Genomic DNA, 20,254 nt, shown 5'->3' on the forward strand with positions numbered 1-20,254 from the left:
TAGAAAACGATAGGGTAAGATTTAAGGCCAAAGTGCATAACTATACAAGGATGGCATACACCCAAAATGACCCATACATCTTAATATTCAAAAAATATCCTTTCTAGCCGCGCAATTTGCGCGGGCAACCCAGCTAGTTATCATTAAAACAAGCCCTAGCTAACTCATTTTTTCGCAATAAAATTGTGAAATAACTGGCTAAACGGAATGGGCCGTCCAATGTTAATACTAAATCATTTACTTATCTATTAGTCCGGCCCAAGCCTTGAATCCCCCTGGCAGTCCATCCAGGCCCAACCCAGTCTGCCAGGCACAAAACCGTCCCAAGAAAATGTACAGAGAAAAAACGTATATAGCCTGCTTCTGCTTGGTGGAGGACTCGAGGGTTTCCGCTCGAATCTCCTCGACGCCGGCGGCCCGTGAGCGCGAGCGCCTCCGTCCTCTCGTCGGCGGCGTCTTCCTCTTTTCCTCGGTCCAGGTGAGTCCCAAAAATTCGCTCTTTTACTGCCTTTGTGATTTTCGAACGGAGCGACACTGACGCCGTTGTGGGCCGTGGGTAGGTATGAAGAGGGCCGCGCCGGCAGAGGAGCCGGTGGAGCTCTCTTCCGACGACTCCTTGAGCTCGGATTCCGACGACGAGGCAGGGAAGGGGAAAGGAGAGAACTTCTTTCGGCTGCCCAACTCCTCCAAATCTGCAGCTTCAGCAGAAGGTCAGAGCTATTTCGGTGACTTATCCCTTTCCGAAGAGTCGATTTGCACGCTCGTTCGTTGATATATGATGTCTCCTAATATCTCTAAGATGAATTAATTAATTATAGATGTGTGGTTCTGATTTCCTTGTATGATTGGTGTGTAGATCGTGGTAATTTAGTCTAGATGCAGTTTTAGTTGCCGGATTCGTTAATTTCTCCTTCTTACAGTAGTAATGATGTTTTTGGGCACCAAAAGTCCAAGAGGACTACTTTTCCCAGCCATATATGGATACTGTGGAGACTTGGTACCATCTTCTTGCTAGGATTTGATGTGGTAGTTAATAATTTTGTAATCTGCATGCCACCGAACAGATTTGCTTAGATTTTCATGCTAATCAAGGAGTTGTGTATTGATTATTGAACCTCAAGCAGCTTACCAACCTACTTTTGCAACATATGGCCTAACTCCATATCTACAGACCCTTCAAACAAGTTATATGGCTTTCATGTGATTGAATTAATTCTGAACATTTTGCAATATATATAAATAATTTTTGATCTAATTCATATCCCAGATGATCACAAGTTTTTTGGAGACATTGCCCATTTGTCCTTATAATAATCTTGACCATGAGTATTTTTTTAATATTTGAGACTTCATAGCCAGATACACTTTTTTTTATTTTTTTACGGTACTAAATGAGGAATACATTCTCAAATTAACCCATTCTCAGTTGGTTACCGGTTTAGCTTGTTTACTGGCAAAAACCAATATCTGATTATTGTTATGTGACCTTTTGTTTTTCCTGCAAAAAGAGCAATATCTGATTAGCCTGCTAATTTCCACAAATTTTTTTTGGTTTCTTTTAATGATAAATCTGTGCAGATAAGAACACACTTATATATAAAAAATCCAAACTTCAATTCGTTTAGTTATGCAAATAATTAATTTCGTAATGTTCATGAGGGTAAAATAACTTCAGCATTTTTTCCTGTTCACTCCAAGGCATCGCTGAGTTGGGGCTATACCTTCTGGAGATACCAATAGAATAAGACAGGAACTAGTGTCAGCGGAAATAGTTAACAAGTCCGCCTCCCCAAGCACTATTTGAGACCCTGAGCTAGAGTCTGCACCCCACCAGCCATGGACAGTAGAGTAGTGCATTGATTAGCCCCTGTAGTTGTAAGATCATGTACTTTTTTCTGCACAGAGTTGCATATCTGTAGTCTTACTATAATGGGATACTGCAGGTGCACTGATCAGGAAGGCTGAAATGTATCAAGAGTACATGAAGCACATCCCAGTTCCTGAGCACTGTGGTTCCCTGATCCCATCCACATCATGGCTGGGACTTGGAAGATCGATGAAGCAGTTGTACAAGCAGCCCTTGCATTACCTTACCAACATCCTCTTGAGAGAGTGGGATCAACAGAGGTTTGGGAGCGATAATGAGCACCAGCCTCTGGATGTTATCATCCACCCTAGGAAAGCTGAAGCTCTCATTTGGGCCACTGAAGAAGTCCATAGGATGACCACCTCTAGCCACCACTTAGGGAAGCTCTGGGCATCAGACCTCATGTATCATGCTCACATAGATCCAGTGTTTCCCACCCTAAAGTTGGAGTAGCCTACATTGCAAATTGGACTGTCTTATGCTGTCTATTTTGTGTTTTACTGTTGTAAATCGCGCACAGTTTGGTTGTTGGTGAAGTAATATGAACCATAGATCAGTGATGTGAAAAGTACGATATTTCATTCTCAGGATTTATTATAGCCATGGTTTTTGAGTCGCTGTATAGTTGCTGTATAGTCGCCGAGTCGTTTCCCGAAAATCACGGCGACTGGCGACTATACGTGACTTATGGCGACTATACATCGACTTTGGTCAATTATACACTGAGTCACAGCCTTGGAACTCACTTTTGAGTCGCGACACAAAAATCATGATTATAGCACTGATTTAGCTCTCTGAACAGCAGCCATGTCAAAGAAGAAGAAACCTGGTGGTGTGGATTTCAGTGCTTTGAGCCGGCATGGGTATCGTGGTGGTCCATCTGTATTGACAGTTGCTCCTCCAAAGGTCGAGCCTAACTGGACTTGGTCAACTGGGAAAGATCGCAATGAGAAGGAAGTTCTAACAGAGTCTTATGAAGAGCGGGAACGCACAAGGGCTGCAGTTACTGAAGGAGAGAAGCTTATCGGTGTGCGAAACCCTCAGCCAAGGCAGACAGAGAAAGAGAAGGAGGCTTCATTCTCGCAGAAGGAGAAGAAGAAGAGAGACCGTGGACAGGCCAGCAGGGGAAAGAACTATGTCGAGGAGGAGAAGCGGCTTCTGAGGGGAAGTGGGGTCTACTCTGGCTTTGATACTTGACATTGTCTAGAACAAGTGTAGTGAAGTTTGTGTGTGAGCGCAGTGGATGTGTCCGTGTTGTTACCTTGCATCATCACTATTGGTGCCTTTGTTGACATGATGCTGTCGCGAAAGTGACTTGTGCTCAACGTTGTACCAGAGCAGTGTGTTGGCATTCATCGTCAACTCCCATTTCCATCGTCTCGTTTGTGCTCCCATATCCATCTCTGGCTTCCATATCTCTACTGTCTGTATTCTTGTTTCTGATCCTGAGGTGTTGCCATCTATGTGTTGTAACGAAGTGTTATATTTTCCATTGTTCTTGTATGCTCTGCATTGCTGTCTTGAAACGCCCAACTAGCAACCGAAATACACTACAAATATTATAAGTGCACTTGAAGATATTATCACACAAGCAAAAAAAGAGAAGAAATTATCATGCATACTTTCTTTCGATCGGAGCAGACACCAAGAAGGAATGAATTGAGATGTCGGGCGGAACTTTTTTTTTTGCATCCATGCACCAACTCAAGGCATTGGTGTACATTTGATTTGGGACATTATATTGTTGATCACCTCAACTGTTGCCCCGCTTCTAATCTTTTATGTTTGGTTTGCTCAAATATCTCATGAGACTTCTCTCAAGAGGTAGAGTAACTATCTACAGACAACAGAAACGGACATATTTTTGATCATCCTGAGCTGTCAATAGGCATGCTCTTATGGCTCATAGATACGCTATTTATAAACGCATGTTATGGTTGAGTCCGCTAGAACTCACTAGAAGGTGAATCAACATGAGTTTTGACAAACATCCAGTTAGGAAAAAATGCTACACCATTACATGGGAAGACTGATAACACCCGGCACAAACCATTGCCTCATACACCTTCTGGTTGTGGCCTGCTTCATCCAATTGATTTGGGTCGCCCTGAGATATTTTTCTTGCGGATAAAAGGATTTATTATACAGTAGGGTTTACAGAGAGGTCATGATCAAGCAATTGAAGTAAGCAATCAGGTCCTCAACCAATCCAAAAACAGTTCGCCCCTCTTCTCTGGCCAAGTTCGCAAGACAGTGACTAGCCCTATTTTGCAAATGATCCAACTTTTACAAAGGTTATTTATCTCTACTATGGTTTTGGAATTTGACAGTGTGTAGAACAACTGCGGTAATGTTGTGTGCGAGCACAGTGGATTGGTCATTTTTGTTAGCTTGCATAACCACTAATGGTGCTTTTGTTGCTGTAATGCTGTCACGAAGGTGACTCGTGGGTCGTTGCTGCTTTGCTTAGTCATCTGGTAGTCGTACTATTTGAGTTGGGCTCAACGTTTAGACATACCTACTGGTTATACCAGAGGAGTGCTGCTATCCATGTGTACTTCCATGTCTATCTTCTCGCTTGTGCTCCATTTCCGATTTTTGACTCTTAGATCATCAGATGTTGAGATATATTTTTTGTAACCAAGTATTGTGTGCTCTTTGTGATTATTACCTCTGTTCCATAAACAAGGCATATAAAATTATAAATTCTAGTTTTTTCTAATAAAAAGTGGAGTGCTGGGAAGAAACCGTCAAAGTGGAGTGGATACGTCTAAAATCAAAACGTTGAGCTCAACTCAACCGACACAAGTACAAAGCCAGGTAGCTGTCTGACAAGTAACAGATGAATAACCAATGCTCCATTCATCATTGTGTCACCTCCAGAAGAAAATTACAGCAGCAAACGAGCCGGTAACTACAGTGGGAGCTAACAAGGACGAATAACACGTCAGTAGATTTCTCTTGTGAATGAAATTTGGCAATAAGAGGCAACCCGAAACTGAGTTCAGCAAAAGTTCAAAACCCAGCGCGCTTGATGTCCCTTCGCCAATTTGGAGATGAAATGCCTGCGGCCCTCGGCAGCTGGTCTAGGCTTCTCCATTTCGCTGGTCTAGGCTTCTCCATTTCGCGTAGGTCGGGCCTTGGCATCGAGTGGCTCGCTTGTGCGCCGGGTCGGTGCTGAAGGCTCATTTTTGGTGTGCGCTCGTTCACCTGGCCTAAGTGGCTTAGTCTGGGGCATTCTGTGGAAATGTTCTAATCTGATCCGAATGAAGCGTTGGCATGCACTCCGATAGGCAGATGGGAAAAATCTGCCAACCTTGCTGGAGCCCTGTATGTTCGATTGTTCCCACCAGAGATATTATGAAATGCTATTTCTTTGGTTTACTCGAATATCTCATTACATGCCTCTCTGCTATCTCTACAACGATGTAAACAAAAAACGAGCATCCTGAGCCAGCACTGTACAAGACACGCTTCTATGGCTGCTGGTTACACTATTTATAGACATGTGTGTAGTGCGCGCTGCATTCTAAACACAAACCGTCGCACATACACTTCTTGCCGGTTCTCATGCCTACATTGCCGTTTCTGGAGACAAATCTTTGCATAAGAGAAACGCAACGCATTTCAGCTTCATTCTATTTTGTTTGCATCGCAGTACTTCAATATACGCACTATGTTAGAGACGACGACTTAGACCTGCCTTCCTACTTCGACTGATAAGATAGAATTCAAAATTTTGTCTACCATGCTCTCAATTTTCTCGCTGGTAGCATCTTCGGCGAGTTTTCTCCTCTGGTTTCGCTCCTCGTCGTCATGGTAATAGTGAGCCCATTTGGCGCCGATTCCGGCACCGACCACATGGCCATGTATTGGCCCCTGCAGTGCAGCGGCTTGCCCAGAGTATTGTTTATCAACCGATTTAAAGGTTGATCCCATGGGGTAAACCCCTGGGAGGTCAGCAAATTACTCAATTTGTGTACGCTGCAAAAGGAACATAGATATTTAGAAATGCGACTAGTAGAATGTAATCGACTTGATTAGAAGTTAAACTTGTAAATTAACAACTAGTTTCTTGACGAGCTCCTCCGTCATAGTATATGTGACATATTCTCTGGTTTTCTTGTCTTTATAGTACCGAGCCTAGATAAACTCACGGGCCCGCTGGTCGTGGAATTCTTCCTAGAGCTTGGTTTTATCAACCGCTAAAGGGGCAGCGTCCTCCTTTTCTCACTTGAGCCTCTTGCGAAGGTAATCACGACTTTCAAGATTGTGAGAACCTATGTTCTTGTCCTGCATGCCCAATTTTTTGTGCCTCCGGCGAATGCGGCTACACCATCTACGACAACTACAATATGGACTACGACTACATCGATTAAGGCTACATCATGTTTGGCTATCTCGACATCGACATCAACGACAACGTCTACAACTACACATTGGCAACAACTCCAGTCAACAGCTTCCACATCACCACTTGCATCCACAACACTCCTGTTGTGACTACATGAAGGAAGAAAGGAGACATTAATAACGACAAGGTGGAGAAGGCAACGGAAGCGCAGGACTTCAAATCCAGTCGCAGTCATCCGCTTCACTCCCGCTACGACTGAGGGGGGGGGGGGGGTGTTAGAATACACACTACTAGGAAAACAACTAGCCACAATATTGCTAGCAGTGGCGCACGGTGATAATGGTGCGTCACTGTTACCACGTGCACCACTGCTAGTCCATTACCAATGGCGACTAGGGTTAGAGGTGGGCCATTGCTATTCATGGATCTAGTGGACCCTATACCATAGTAGTGGCGCACGTAGGTGTCTAGGGGGTGGGAATTTTGGCCCTCCCATGGATCACCTTTTATGTTATTTTTAATAAAATAACATGATAGAAATTTCAAAAATTCCTTCGAGATAGCCATGTGTTATTTGTTGTAGTTGTTAGAAAAATTAATAAACATGAATTTTGACTATTTTTTGTAAAAATGGCACCATCTTTCGGTAAAACGGCTTTTCTAGTTGCATGCGACCTTCGATGAAAAAGTTTTTTATATTGAAAATACATCTATGGAAAAAGTTACATCTGATTTCAAACGGCCTATGGTCGTTTACCGATTTTTAGATTCAAAATCAAAGCGGAAATAGGAGTTTTCGGAGGTTTTAGATTTCTAGCAATGGCGCACCATGTCTTGGTGCTCCACTACTAACCTTCCCTCCTTCGAAATTCGAAACCTCCGGCCACCTACCCCCACTCTTCTTATCCACCTCCCTCCTCCCTTCTCCACGCATTCCTCGGGTCCTCCTCTCCTCCTCCTTCTCCACCCCTCCATTCTCTCATTCTCTTCTCTATCCTTCCTCCTCCTCCTCCTCCTCCTTCTCTCCTCCTTCATCTCCGGCCTCCTTTCCTCCAACCACTCCGTTGCCCCTCTCTCCTCTCTGGCGGTCCTCTCCCCATCATCTCTTATCCCCCATCCTCTCCTCTCCTTCATCCTTCATCCTCTCATCTCCTCCATCCTATCCTCTCCTCCATCCTCTCCTCTCCTCTCCGACCTAGTCTCCTACAACCTCTCCCACGGTACACCTAATTTGGAGAACAAAAACAAGCAAAAAGAATGGTGCTAGATGAACGGGACAAATAATTCAAAAAACAAAAATGAGCAAAACAAAAGTAACAAAAAAATCGCAAAAAATGGTGCTATATCCACTGGCGCACCAGTTCTAGTACCCGTGACACACCAGTTCTAGTACCAGTGGCGCACTAAGAGGGGGTAGCAGTGGAGCACAATACAGCTAGCATAAGCGCACCACTAGTACATGGGTTACGAGTGGCACACCAACACTACTAACACTCAGCAGTGTTAGTTAAAATTGGTGGGCCACTTAAAGCCTTTACCCTAGTAGTGACATGTACGGACGTAGAGTTAGACTTGTATTCTAGACCTAGCTTCTTGTACTACAAGTCCACCTATCTCCATTTACCTCTATATATACCTAATGAGGTCACCATAATACAATGAAATAATTCTAGGGTTCATGTACTTTGATAGATACATCCAAAGTCAAAATGATTTGCCCAGCTCAACCGTAACAAGGTACAAAGCCAGGTAGCTAATAGATGAATAACCAAAGCTCCATTGACGCATGAGTCACCTTCGGGACAAAATTACAGTAGCAAAGGTACCAGTAAGTACAATGGAAGATAATAAGGACGAATAGAATGTTAGTAGATTTCTCTTGTTAATGAAATTGCATGGAAAGAGGCATAGGATCAAAGTGGACCAAAACCGACTTCTGCAAAATCCAGCACGTCCGCGCAGCAATTGGGAGATGAATTGCGGTCGGTCCTCATAGTCCAGTCGAGGTTTCTCGGTTTCACGTTGGTTGGGCCTTGGCATCCAGTGGCTCGCTTGTGCGCATGGCCACTGCTGAAAGCTCAGTTCCCCTGCTCAAAACTCATTTCCAGTGTGCTCATACATACATACACACACATATATATATATATATATAGGATAAATACTTCCTACTCCTGGGTGTAACTACACCCATGTCTCATATACTACCATACGAAAGTATGTACCATACTTTATCGGTTTGAGTATGTTCTTACACTATATCTAAGATATTCTAAACCAAGTTTGGTGAAAAAAAATACAAGTGAGCATGTAGTTTGCACTATATAGCCGAAATACATGCATATGTATACGTAAAAATGAGTCTACGTAAAAAAATGTACATACTGCCTACAAAGTATTATATATACTACCAAAATAGTCTAATATACTTCATACTACATGTACATACTCTCCGGTATGATAGATACTCTTTAGATTATGAGAAACACGCGTGGGAGTAACTACACTCGGGTGTAGCATGAATATGTCCTATATATATATATATATATATATATATATATATATATACCAGCACTATTCTGCAACCGGTTGCAGAATAATATTCTGAGCACCGACTTGTACTTTCCTGGACACAAGGTTGCACTTTCCGGATAACAGGGTTTAACTTTCTGTCGAACTTACTCGAACTTCCCGTTTTCTTTAGAGGTACCGATTATACCACGAGTTTTTCAACCATTTGTCGGAACTATGCAAATGATATACCGTTGGATAGATAATGAAAAACCGCAACTTTTTCATGTTCACACTTTTCACAGATTTTGCACGGTTTAAATTTAATTTTGAAAATACGAAAACGCTTCTATATGGCCAGAAAACGAACTTTTAGTTCGATTTTCGAACCGCTTATCGAAACTGTGCAAATGATATACCGTTGGAAAGATAATAAAATTGCGCAACTTTTTCATGTTTTACGTTTTTTCAAAATCCTCACAGTTTTTGAACAATTTTGAAAATACCGAAATTCGGACGTACTCAAAAAACAAGCGGAGAGTAATTTGGACGATTTGTTTCAACCGTATGTCGGAATGATGCAAATGATATGGCGTTGGAAAGCTACGGACTAGGCGCAACTTTCATCTTCCAATTGTTTTCTCTAATTCCTTATAGTTTAAGAGAATAACTAGAATTACTGTCCGCCCGTTTTATGAGACGGGCACCGAATGATTTTCCCCGCGATTTCTATGCGGTATATTTAAGCAATGCAAATGATATACGGTTGGAAAGGTGTAAAAAAGGCGCATCTTTTTCATATATATCATTTTTGCCAAATCTAAATGGTTTAAAATTAATTTTAGAAGTTTTGAAATCATGTTTCCGGTATACTTTGCGAGATAACGACTTGAATTTGATGCATTAGATCTCTTTATTTGTTGTGAAATGTTGTAGGTAATGAAATTAGACTCCTAATCTATCAGATAAACCTTTGGGTGGCAATGGTTGAGGTGGTTGGTGATCAAAACAATCAGATTTGCACAATAGATTTTCGCCTCGCAAAAACAGAGCATTGAACTTCTCTCGACATGTGCTTGTACTTCTCGGGCAACACGGTTCTACTTCTTGGTGCGGTTTCACGAAACCGTTCAGAAAAATTAATAAATTTTTATCTAAACACTTTCTACTTCCCGTAGTTACCGCTTGTACTTCCTGCAATCACCACTCGTACTTCTCGGAATCACTGATTGTACTTCCCGCGGATGAGGGGATTTTTTTGTTTTTTGTGTATTTGTATTTTGTCGGCTTTTTGTACTTCCTATATTAAGTTTGTGTACTTCTTGTGTCGAATGGTTGTACTTCGTAACTTGAAGTCTTTGAACTTCTTTGCGAATGATGAGATTATTTTGTTTTTTTGTATATTTGGATTGTTATCGGTTTTCTTGTACTTCCTATAATAAGTGGTTGTACTGCCCGCGTCCAATGGTTGTACTTCTCGCCGTCAAGTATTTGAACTTCCTCACGGATGATGAGATTATTTTATTTTCTTGTACATTCTGGTTTTTTCGGGTTTCTTGTACTTCCTACAATAAGTGGTTGTACTGCTCGTGTCGAATGGTTGTACTTCTCATTGTCAAGTATTTGAACTTCCTCGCGTATGACGGGATTGTTTTACTTTTTTACATTTGAAATTTGTCGGTTTTCTTGTACTTCTTATAATAAGTCATTGTACTCCTCGTGTCGAATGGTTGTACTTCTCACCATCATGTATTTGAACTTCCTCGCGGATGACAATATTATTTTGTTTTTTTGTACATTTGGATTTTGGCGGTCTTCTTGTACTTCCTATATTAAGTGGGTGTACTACTGGTGTCAAATGGTTGTACTTCTCTCCGTCAACTATTTTAAACTTCCCCTAGGGTGACGGGATTATTTCGTTTTTTACATTTGGATTTTGTTCGTTTTCTTGTAGTTCCTGTAATAGGTGCTTGTACTGCTCGTGTAGAATGGTTGCACTTCTCGTCATCAACTATTTGAACTTCCTTGGGGGTGACGGGATTATTTCGTTTTTACTACATTTGTATTTTGTCGGTTTTCTTGTACTTCCTATAATAAGCACTTGTACTGCTCGTGTGGAATAGTTGTACATATCATCGTCAAGTATTTGAAATTTCTCACGGATGACGGGATTTGTTTTTCATTTGGATTTTTGTCGGTTTTCTTGTACTTCCTATCATAAGTGTACGTACTGCTTGTGTCAAATGGTTGTACTTCTCATCATCGATTATTTGAACTTCCCACGGGATTATTTATTTTTTCTATCTTTGGTTTTTGGTCATTCACAAAAATAGAGCGTTGAACTTTCCTCGACATGAGCCTGTACTTTTCGGGCAATAGGGTTGTACTTCTCGCTGCAGTTTCACAAAACTGTTCAGAAAAAAACGAAAAAAAATTATGTGAACACTTTGTACTTCCCCTATTTACCGCTTGTACTTCCTCTAGTTACTGCTTATACTTCTTGGAATCGTTGGTTGTACTTCCCCGCAGATGATAGGATTATTTTGTTTTTTTACATTTAGATTTTGTCGGATTTCTTGTACTTCATGTATTAAGTTGTTGTAAGTCGTGTCGAATGGTTCTACTTCTCAGCATCAAGTATTTGAACTCCCTCGCAGATGACGGGATTTTTTTTTGTTTTTTCTACATTTGGATTTTGTGGGTTTTCTTTTACTTCCTATATTAAGTGGGCGTACTGCTTGCATCGAAATGTTGTACTTCTCGTCGACAAGTATTTTAGCTTCCTCATGGATGGCGAGATTTTTTTTTGTACATTTGGATTTTCTTAGTTTTCTTGCACTTCCTCGTGAAGGGGAACCGAGGAGGGGGCCGGGCGGAGGAGTGTGTGGCCACGAGGGGCGGCGCGCCTTGAATCTCGCCGGCGGGAGCTATCGATGGGGAAGAGCCTGCGAGGAGGGAGAACGGGGCGGACGCAAGGCCACGGGAGCGGGCGGGAGGGAGATCGCGGCGGCGGCGTCTAAGGTTTGCAAAATAAAAGGGTTAGAGCAGTGCACAGCCTATGTCAATTGTGTGCAGTGCGCGACATTCATTTTGTTTTTGAAATTAGTACGCATCCTCTCCACCACATCTTGCAAGTGCTAGCACTCCCGTTCAGTAGCAGCAACGCATCTGCAATATTTCAGAGGAAAAGAGCGGAAGATCATGCTCGTGCGTGGGAGTCTAGAACTGGAGGCGCTGCTGCTTGTGCTGCCTGAACATGAGTAGGAGGCAGTGAAGCAGCCTGGGTGTGGCGCGGCGGAACATGAGCATGGGGAGGATGAGCGGCAAACCTGCCGAAGACAGGCAGGAAACATGGCAATCGGTGCTGGGAAGCTATTGGTCACACAGAACACAAGTGAACCCCTTAAAATAAGCTCTCGTTGGATGTGAACTAAGAGCCAAATGGGCAATTGGCTAGAACAGCTCGTGGGGAGTAAAACCAACCTGCCTTGCCATTATCTAGTACTCCGTATCAACCAAAGTGATGCACTGCCGAGAGAGAAACAAACGTGTATTGCCCACCCTAGAGTAGTTGTACTTCCTGCCAACGAAGAGTTGTGCTGCCCGTTCACAAAAAACGTTGAACTGCCAACGAAGATACGCCCCTGACAATTATCCATTTGGACTTCCTTATACATTTTTACACAAACTTTTTGTTCAGTTCACACTCGAATATCTCATGTTCAAAATGACATGAAAGAAACTGAACTATTACTGGGTTTCTTGCCGACAGAAATCAGTTTCTCTGTCTATATGAGCACAAATCCAGTACATTGCCACTACTCTAGTTATTTTTTTCAAACACGAATAAATTGTAATCGACCAAACTGCACTGCCAGGATGTTTGTCTGCTTCTCATTGACGTCGCAGGACGTCAGCTTTTCCTCACGGATATCGCCGGCGCTGGCTGCTACTCATGGACGTCGCCGGACGTTCGCCTGCTTCTCATTGATGCGTTGGACGTCGGCTTTCCCTCAGGCTGCTACTCACGGACGTCGCCACACGTCGGTTGCTCCACACGGACGTCACCGAACGCTGGCTGCTCCACACGGACATCGCCGGATGCCGCCGGCTGCTCCACATGGACGTTGCCTTGCCGGATGTCATCTGCTTCTCATTGACGTCACCTGAAGCTGGAATGCAGCCCTGCTGAATTAATGAACTATTTACTTAATCGTAATGGAAAGCAGAGTGTATAATACAAATCATCTTGTGTTTGAGAAAACATAGATTAACATATCTTACATTGTGTAAAGCCTGGCATGTATATCTATTCAGCAAGTGTATCTGCACAGAAGTTGCTCCATTCAGAACAGAGAAATCAACAGTACATGTGTAGCTAGTTGCCAGCTAGATCTCAGAATTGAAGGATACAACACTCTATAATACAGAAAGAACTAATGCATATATGTTTGCTGCATGCATTGGAGTATGAAACAGCTATGTTTTAAATTCAGGTTCAGAGTTCAGACTGCTGTACAGGAGCACATAAGCTAAGTCTGAATCAAGAAATTCTATCTTGTTGGTAATTTTGGCAACACGATAGAGGGCCAGGATTATGTACCTTCTTCCTACTCATCAGGAGTGGGACTATCTAAACACACTGCAAAAAGGCTCATCAAAATGCTCAAGTTACGTAGGTAATCTGAAGCAAAACACTTAACAGAGGACCTTACTACTTCCACATTTCTTCACATGCATTAATCAGAAATATGTTATATGTCTCATAGCAGAAACTATATCACAGTTGCTTGATAGTAGATAATTAACATGCATCCATAACTATGGTTACAACACAATAAAGAAGTGCATAGAATGATAATTACAAGGTGTTTAGCATCGAGATAATTAACATGTATCCATAAACTATGGGACATGGTTGCTGGAAGTGAGTGAATCAGCTCTATGGGACATGATTGCTACAGCTCTAGGCTCCACACAACAAGGCCATGAAGCAAACCAGAGGAACAAGAACCTGAAGCCAACTAATTCAGAATTCGGAATAATGTGAAGAAACTGAAATTTTAGACGAATTGAAGCAATAGTTAGTCAATGTCTGTCTTTTTTTCTTGCCAAACAACAATACAAACACCAAATTGCTCACTGGATCTGCTCCACATCGATGTTGCATGCTGACTCCGCGCTCCAATAGCTACAGGCCATCCTCCGACTCCCTCTCAGGCATATACCAGTGTCTTCTTTCCATTGACTGGCTGCAGCGGCAACATGTCAAGCTCTGTGAAGTCCAAATCAACGATTCTCAGAAGTATAACACAAAAAAATAAAGGAAATAAAAGCACGGTTGGCTTCTTGTTGTTGCAGGACACGATGTTCACTGACCGAGCTGCTCTGCATCAGCAGCCGGCTGACTGCCAGAGAGGGGCCGAACGGGAGATCACAACCACTGGGTGGCGCTGGAGAACCAAGAAGTGTCATTTTTTGCCAAAGAAATATACTTGCACTGCAACGACGATGTGCTTGTTCTGCCAAGGAGTAAGTCCCTGAACTTATTTCGTTATAACTGCAACTACAGCGGCTTTGCAAAGAAACTACGTAACATGGTAGCTTCCAGCGGACGAACGAATTCAAGGAGGAATTGGCAGTGGGGGAGCGGGGCGTCGGAGCAGAATGTCGAAGCCGCGTGGAGCACCGACGACGGCCACGCGGGGGAAGGGGCGGCAGAGCGCGTGGTCGCCGGCGGCGCGCGTGAGAAGGGCCGGCGGCGCACGGGAGCAGGGACCGGCGTCGCTCGGGGGAAGGAGACGGCAGCGCTCGGGGAAAGGGTCCTGCGGCGCGCTGGGGATGGTGCGACAGCGCGCGTAGTCGCCGGCGGCGCGGCGCGCGTGAGAAGGGCCCGGCGGCGCACGGGAGCAGGGGCCGGCGGCGCTCGGCGGAAGGAGATGGCGGCGCTCGGGGGGAGGGTCCTACGGCGCACGGGGGAAGGGCGGCAGTGCGCGTGGTCGCCGGCGGCATGCGTTTGGGGGCAGGGGTCGTGGGTGGATGCGGGAAGAAGGTGTGGGTGCGTGGTGTTTTCTTCGATGAGCTGTTTTCGGGATATTCCGGCCGAATCGGGCCTTATAAGAGGCGGGTGGTGCTCAGAATAATATTCTGAGCACCGGTTTCAGAATAGTGCGACCCTATATATATATATATATATATATATATATATATAGAGAGAAACTCTATTACACACCCTGGGTGCAGAATAAGTAATTCTACACCCGGGTCGGTCGACTGAGCCGGACGGCGTCCATCAAACCGGCTTCTTGGTGCCCCTCGTTCACCTGATGTAATTTGTTCCTTTTTATTACCCTGGGCGGTTTCTTTTCTCAGTCGTGGACGCGTGGGATCTGGAAGCTAGCCCACCCACCTGCTCCTGTTTTTTTTTTTTTTTCTCTCACCTGATTCTGATCGAAGGCGGATAGGGGCGAGCGAGCCAGCGCGGCGGCGGGCGAGTGTTGGCGGGCGGCGGGAGGGTGTGAGCCGCATCTTCTGCCCCGCCGGCATCACCTTGTTCTTCACCGCCCGATGCCACCGGCCAATATGGATCCATTTCCCACCGCCTCCAAGCGCTGCCGTGACCCGGCCGTCATCGTCTCCAACGACGCCGACCTCCAGTGGCCTGCGACTAGGTCTTGTCGCCTCCGTCCTCGCCTCACGTCCCAAATACCTTGCATCGACCACCAACGCCAGTCGCCGCCGCCCTCCTCGTCTCCAACCTCTCCGGCTGCGCCTCGTTCTCAACCTCCAGCTCCAGATCCCGTATGGGAGCAGCGGAACTTCAGGTGAGGCATCTTGGTTTCTTCAGGCCTTCAAGTGGCCGGTGGCCTCGGTGGCGTGCGATGCTGCGGGTGACCTTGAGGTGAGTTTCCTCAACCATCATAATTATAATTTGCTGACTATAATTTTTTCCAATTTGGTCGTCGTGGGGTTGAGACTTGAGAGCTGCCCACTAACCCCGTCGCCTCATTTTTTTTCCATCATGGTTTTCAGTTCAACGCACATGGCGGAGAGCAGTTGGAATTGGGCGCGGCGTCGGCGATGGGGTGAGTGGCCGGCGGCCGGCGGCCGACGGCGAGCGGGTAAGCTGCGGGTGTGCTCTGCGCTCTGGCTGTCCTCTGCTCCGTCGTGGTCGGCCGGCGGAATCGGTGGCGCCGTGGTCAGCCGGCTGAATCGGCGAAGTGGTGCTCCAGCAAGATCTATTTGCTGTTATGCTCGGAGCTGCCATCTCCGTCGTCCTCGGATCCGGTTGTCTCCTGGTTTGATTCGCTCTCAAATAACCTCATATGTTCTGTTGATTTGGGTCTATTGCCGGCGGATCGTGGTAATCTGTTTACGTCTAATAAATTTCCATGCGTGTTTACCTTGTCCCTAAAAATTGGTGCAGCACCTGGATTTTCACCTGTTTTGGATAGATGCGTTAGAGGTGGTTCAGTTATGGCATGAAATTTGATGGGCGGTTGACTCGCTGAGGAGTAGTTATCCATCGCACTCATAGATTTATTATTGCAGGTTCTGGGCTTACCTTGCTCAGCATGTAGGTCAAGGCGTCTCTCCTAGAATGAAAATTATTAGTTCATGTAAAGTGAGCAGAAGAGAAGACGCACCTAATAATCTATGATCAACACCAGGGCGTAGGAACTCTCCTCTGTCCATAGATCTAGGCTGTGCAGACACCATAGCTCACCAATCCCGACATTTCGTAGCTCACCTGAGTATGACCACGAGAGATCTAACACCATCGGCGCTGAGAACAATACATTGAAATGGCCATACATGTCAGCTCGCAACGTGATCTGCTTAAGCATGGGCCACGATATCAAGGTCACCAAGACACCGGTAGCCACGCAAGACAAGCTACTCAATCGTCGGAGAGTGGACTTTGACTGCACGCGCAAGTGAGGGCACCGCCCAATCAGCTTAATCAAGTTGCTGAAGCTGCAGTGAGCGACATACAGCTTCTGTTTTAGCCATCTACTTTTCCAGCGACTCCTGTGTTTTTGTTCAAAAAATTTCATTGCCGGAGCTCATTGATTCTTCAGGCCTTCGTGGCAGGTGGTTCACATATATCAGTGGTGACGTATTTTCTTATCAACTACATGTTTGGTTGCTCCTACTTCATCAAATCTATTTTTTTCTAGCTGTCGAGGCTGCTGAGGCAATGGATCTGTCAATCTTCTTTTATTGATACCAACTAATTTATGACTAGCTATGCAGTCTTTAATGTAAAAGGTTAAAGAAAAGATCGGCTCACTTTTCTGCATGTCACCAATTCGTAATTTCTGATCCATCATGGAACTTGTGATAGATTGATCAGTTTTTTCCCATATCGTAGCTTGGCTTATGTGTAGAGCCTGTAAATTTACATCAGTGTATCTACAAGTGTTACTTATTTTGTGCGCCTCGTTCCGTTTAGCAGATTACATGATTAAGTTTCCAAAGGTTGAACTTGGCATATCTGCGTACATGTGAAATATTACAATTACAACAGTTTGATCTAGTTTCATCGGGAAATGGTACTCATATTTTAACTTGAGATAACATTTATCAGCATGTATGGAGCTGTTCAACGATTCACAATTATATCCTTCGTATATCTGTGATTGAGTTACATGTATCTAGCTATCTTGTGCTACATTCAGTTATACTAGAGTTCATAATACAATCCCCATGACTGGACAATCAGGTTACTGTTGTAGCCATAGCCATCGTCTAGGAGATTTTTTGAGCATATGCTCTTTTGTCGCCGCCGATGGTTGACCGTAGATTTACGTCAAGCGACATGCTTTCTCAATTTCCACTAATTAGTTCCAGATTGATATTTCAAGTTTCAGTTCATCTTTTGCTTATTGGTTTTGTAAACGATTTGACTCTGTGGTGACATGTATTGAATTGCTAGGCTAACAGCGGGAAGCACGGCGTACAACATGTCCTTGTCAGAGGACCGGCAGGCTAATGAGCTCTTTAGAAAGAAGCTAGAGATGTTTTGCAGTGGTCCATACCGGAGCTCTTGTTCCCATTGACGGCTCCTCCGCTCGCAGAGGTGTCAGTGCCCTTATTACGGTGACTCCAACAGCAGATCTTTCGTTCTGGACATCAGCTCCCCGGACAATTCTCCCTGGTACTGCTTCCGAACGGACCAACTGGTTATCACAAAGTGTGGTAGGTAATGCTAGTGACAGTTTAGGGAAAACGATGTGATTCTGGTTATATTGGTCAGATGTGTTCTTTCCTGGGGAAGCAATCAGTATCGATTGATTGTAAGTAAACTGTAATAAGTGGCTCTAAAAGTCCCCTTTTGGAACGCCTTGATGGAAAACGAGTGTAAATTGTTCTGTTTTCACACTCGTGATTATGTTTGCCGATATCATTATGATATTTTTCCGTACAACTAATTAAATTATGCTGCTATGTGAATGTATGGTGATATGATTATGCGCTGGCCTAGCTTCATATAATTAAATTATGCTGCTATGTGAATGTATGGTGATCTGATTATGTTTAGCCCAACTTTTGGCAGAACATGATTGCCAAAAGTAACTTGCTTTTGTCATGCCGTTTCGATTTATTTGCCCAGCTTCATATAATTGTCGTATGTTTAACTAGATGGAGTATTAAGATTGTTGGTCGCTGCATCTAGCTTCTATAGTTATCTTACAGAGGTTACCTTTTTTATGTCCCAATGCACCGTTGATTTGCTGGTTCGACCATGAGATTCCAAACAAGTTACGTTGGTGCTACTTTCTAAGTCGCATGCAACTTCATCACGTCACATTGTGCGGTTGCAGGCTGCTCAGACATCGATCGAGTATTTTTATGTCGCCTGCCCCGTTATTTTACATTGCCCCGTTATTTTACATCGCCTCGCGCGGTTGGCAGAGCGCACCGTGCAGGCCGGCTGGGGCGCGCAGCGAACAGGTCGGGTGGGGTGCAGAATAATATTCTGCACCCAGGGAGTCAAATAGCGCGTCTCTATATATATATATATATATATATATATATATATATATCCAATAGGCAGATGGGAATAATTGGCCAATTTCAGTGGAGTGCTATTTGTTCGATCGTCCCCTCCATCGGTAGCTTAAAATAAGATTTGTTTGGTTTGCTCGAATATCTCATGAGGCTATAAGAGGTCTCTCTCTATGTATACTTGTATAGGCAACAAAAAAAAGAAAAAAAAAGTTATAACCATTCTCAGCTATCACTCGACAAGACATGATATTATGGCTGCTTGCCACACTATTTATAGTTAGAGCATCCCCACTCGTTGGCGCTCCCCACGCCCAAATCCGGCGAAAATTTCGTCCAGATTGGAGGAAGATTTGGCCTGGGGAGCGCCGAAGTTCCAGCCGTCCCCGGCGAGAAACCCCCAACCTCGACCATTTGACATATTTCAAACAAATTTAACATAAAATTTAACAAGTTCGGCGACCAAGAGTACGAAAATTGCTGAAACAAATTCGGCGATAATCGGTACAATGTTTAACAAGTGCTGAAATAAATGAAGCACACAATTTCACAATTTTTCAAACAAATTAAGACAGACTAGTTGGCGTCGGCGTTGGCGTTGCCTCGGAGCCTCCATATGTGCTCCACCAGGTCATCTTGCAGCAGCTGATGCATTGTGGAGTCTCGAATCTCTTGGCGCATAGCAATGAAGGCGGCCCATGATGGAGGCACCTGGTGATTAGGCTGTGCAAGAGGACCCTCTCTCTCATATGGTGCTTCTTGCTTAGCCAGAGGAACCGGATGCTTTCGCTCATTTTCAATAATCATATTGTGTAGGCACACACAACAGTTCATCACCTCCCACATCTGATCTTTGGACCAAGTCATAGCGGGGAACCGGACGACAGCAAATCTCTGCTGGAGGATACCAAATGCACGCTCGACGTCTTTTCGGCAAGCTTCTTGTTTCTTGACAAACTCGCAAAGTTTGGGGGTGCTAGGGTTCGAGATAGTCTTCACAAATGTTGCCCACTTTGGATAGATACCGTCTGCAAGGTAGTATCCTTTGTTGTAGTGCCGACCATTGATCACATAGTCCACCGGGGGAGCATGACCCTGAACAAGCTTGGAAAAGACCGGGAAAACCCCTAACTTCATTTGTTGCAAGGATCCTCTAAGTGTCTTCGACAGTGGGTGATCTCAAGTAATAGTCCCCGAACGCTGCTATGACGGCCCTGCAGAACCGGTAGAAACAATCAAGGGCGGTGGACTCCGCCATCCGAAGATAGTCATCTGCACTATCACCGGGAGCTCCATACGCCAGCATCCTCATAGCCACTGTGCACTTCTGCAGTGACGAAAATCCAACCAAACCAGTGCAATCCGCCTTGCATCTGAAGTAGGGATCAAAGTCTCGGATGGCATACACAATTTGCGAAATACCTTTCTGCTCATCCTGAAACGACGCCGGAAAACACTCTCACCGTGCAATGGATTGTCGGCGAAGTAGTCGGCGTACAACATGCGATAGCCCT

The 20,254-nt window shown here is 44.4% G+C and overlaps 1 protein-coding gene and 1 long non-coding RNA gene across 4 annotated transcripts; both read left to right on the forward strand.

Moving 5' to 3' along the window:
• The first annotated feature begins 370 nt into the window (after nt 1-370).
• On the forward strand, nt 371-3,286 carry LOC124683967 (protein RDM1-like). 3 transcript variants are annotated; one of them, XM_047218381.1, is made up of 3 exons: nt 371-478; nt 561-710; nt 2,670-3,286. In XM_047218381.1, the coding sequence occupies exons 2-3, from the start codon at nt 563-565 to the stop codon at nt 3,062-3,064; spliced, it is 543 nt and encodes a 180-aa protein (XP_047074337.1). In that variant the 5' UTR covers nt 371-478; nt 561-562; the 3' UTR covers nt 3,065-3,286. The 3 variants fall into 3 exon arrangements, with proteins under 3 accessions (XP_047074337.1, XP_047074338.1, XP_047074339.1); XM_047218382.1 differs by having other exon boundaries at nt 2,673-3,286; XM_047218383.1 differs by lacking the exon at nt 2,670-3,286 and adding an exon at nt 1,944-2,470.
• A 12,569-nt stretch (nt 3,287-15,855) lies between these two features.
• On the forward strand, nt 15,856-18,201 carry LOC124696473. The gene is made up of 2 exons (XR_007000690.1): nt 15,856-16,027; nt 17,668-18,201. It is a non-coding gene; the product is annotated as an uncharacterized LOC124696473 (long non-coding RNA).
• The last annotated feature ends 2,053 nt before the right edge of the window (nt 18,202-20,254 follow it).

The sequence above is a fragment of the Lolium rigidum genome, chromosome 1 (genome assembly GCF_022539505.1).
Source record: "Lolium rigidum isolate FL_2022 chromosome 1, APGP_CSIRO_Lrig_0.1, whole genome shotgun sequence".
NCBI classification, from domain to species: Eukaryota; Viridiplantae; Streptophyta; class Magnoliopsida; order Poales; family Poaceae; genus Lolium; species Lolium rigidum.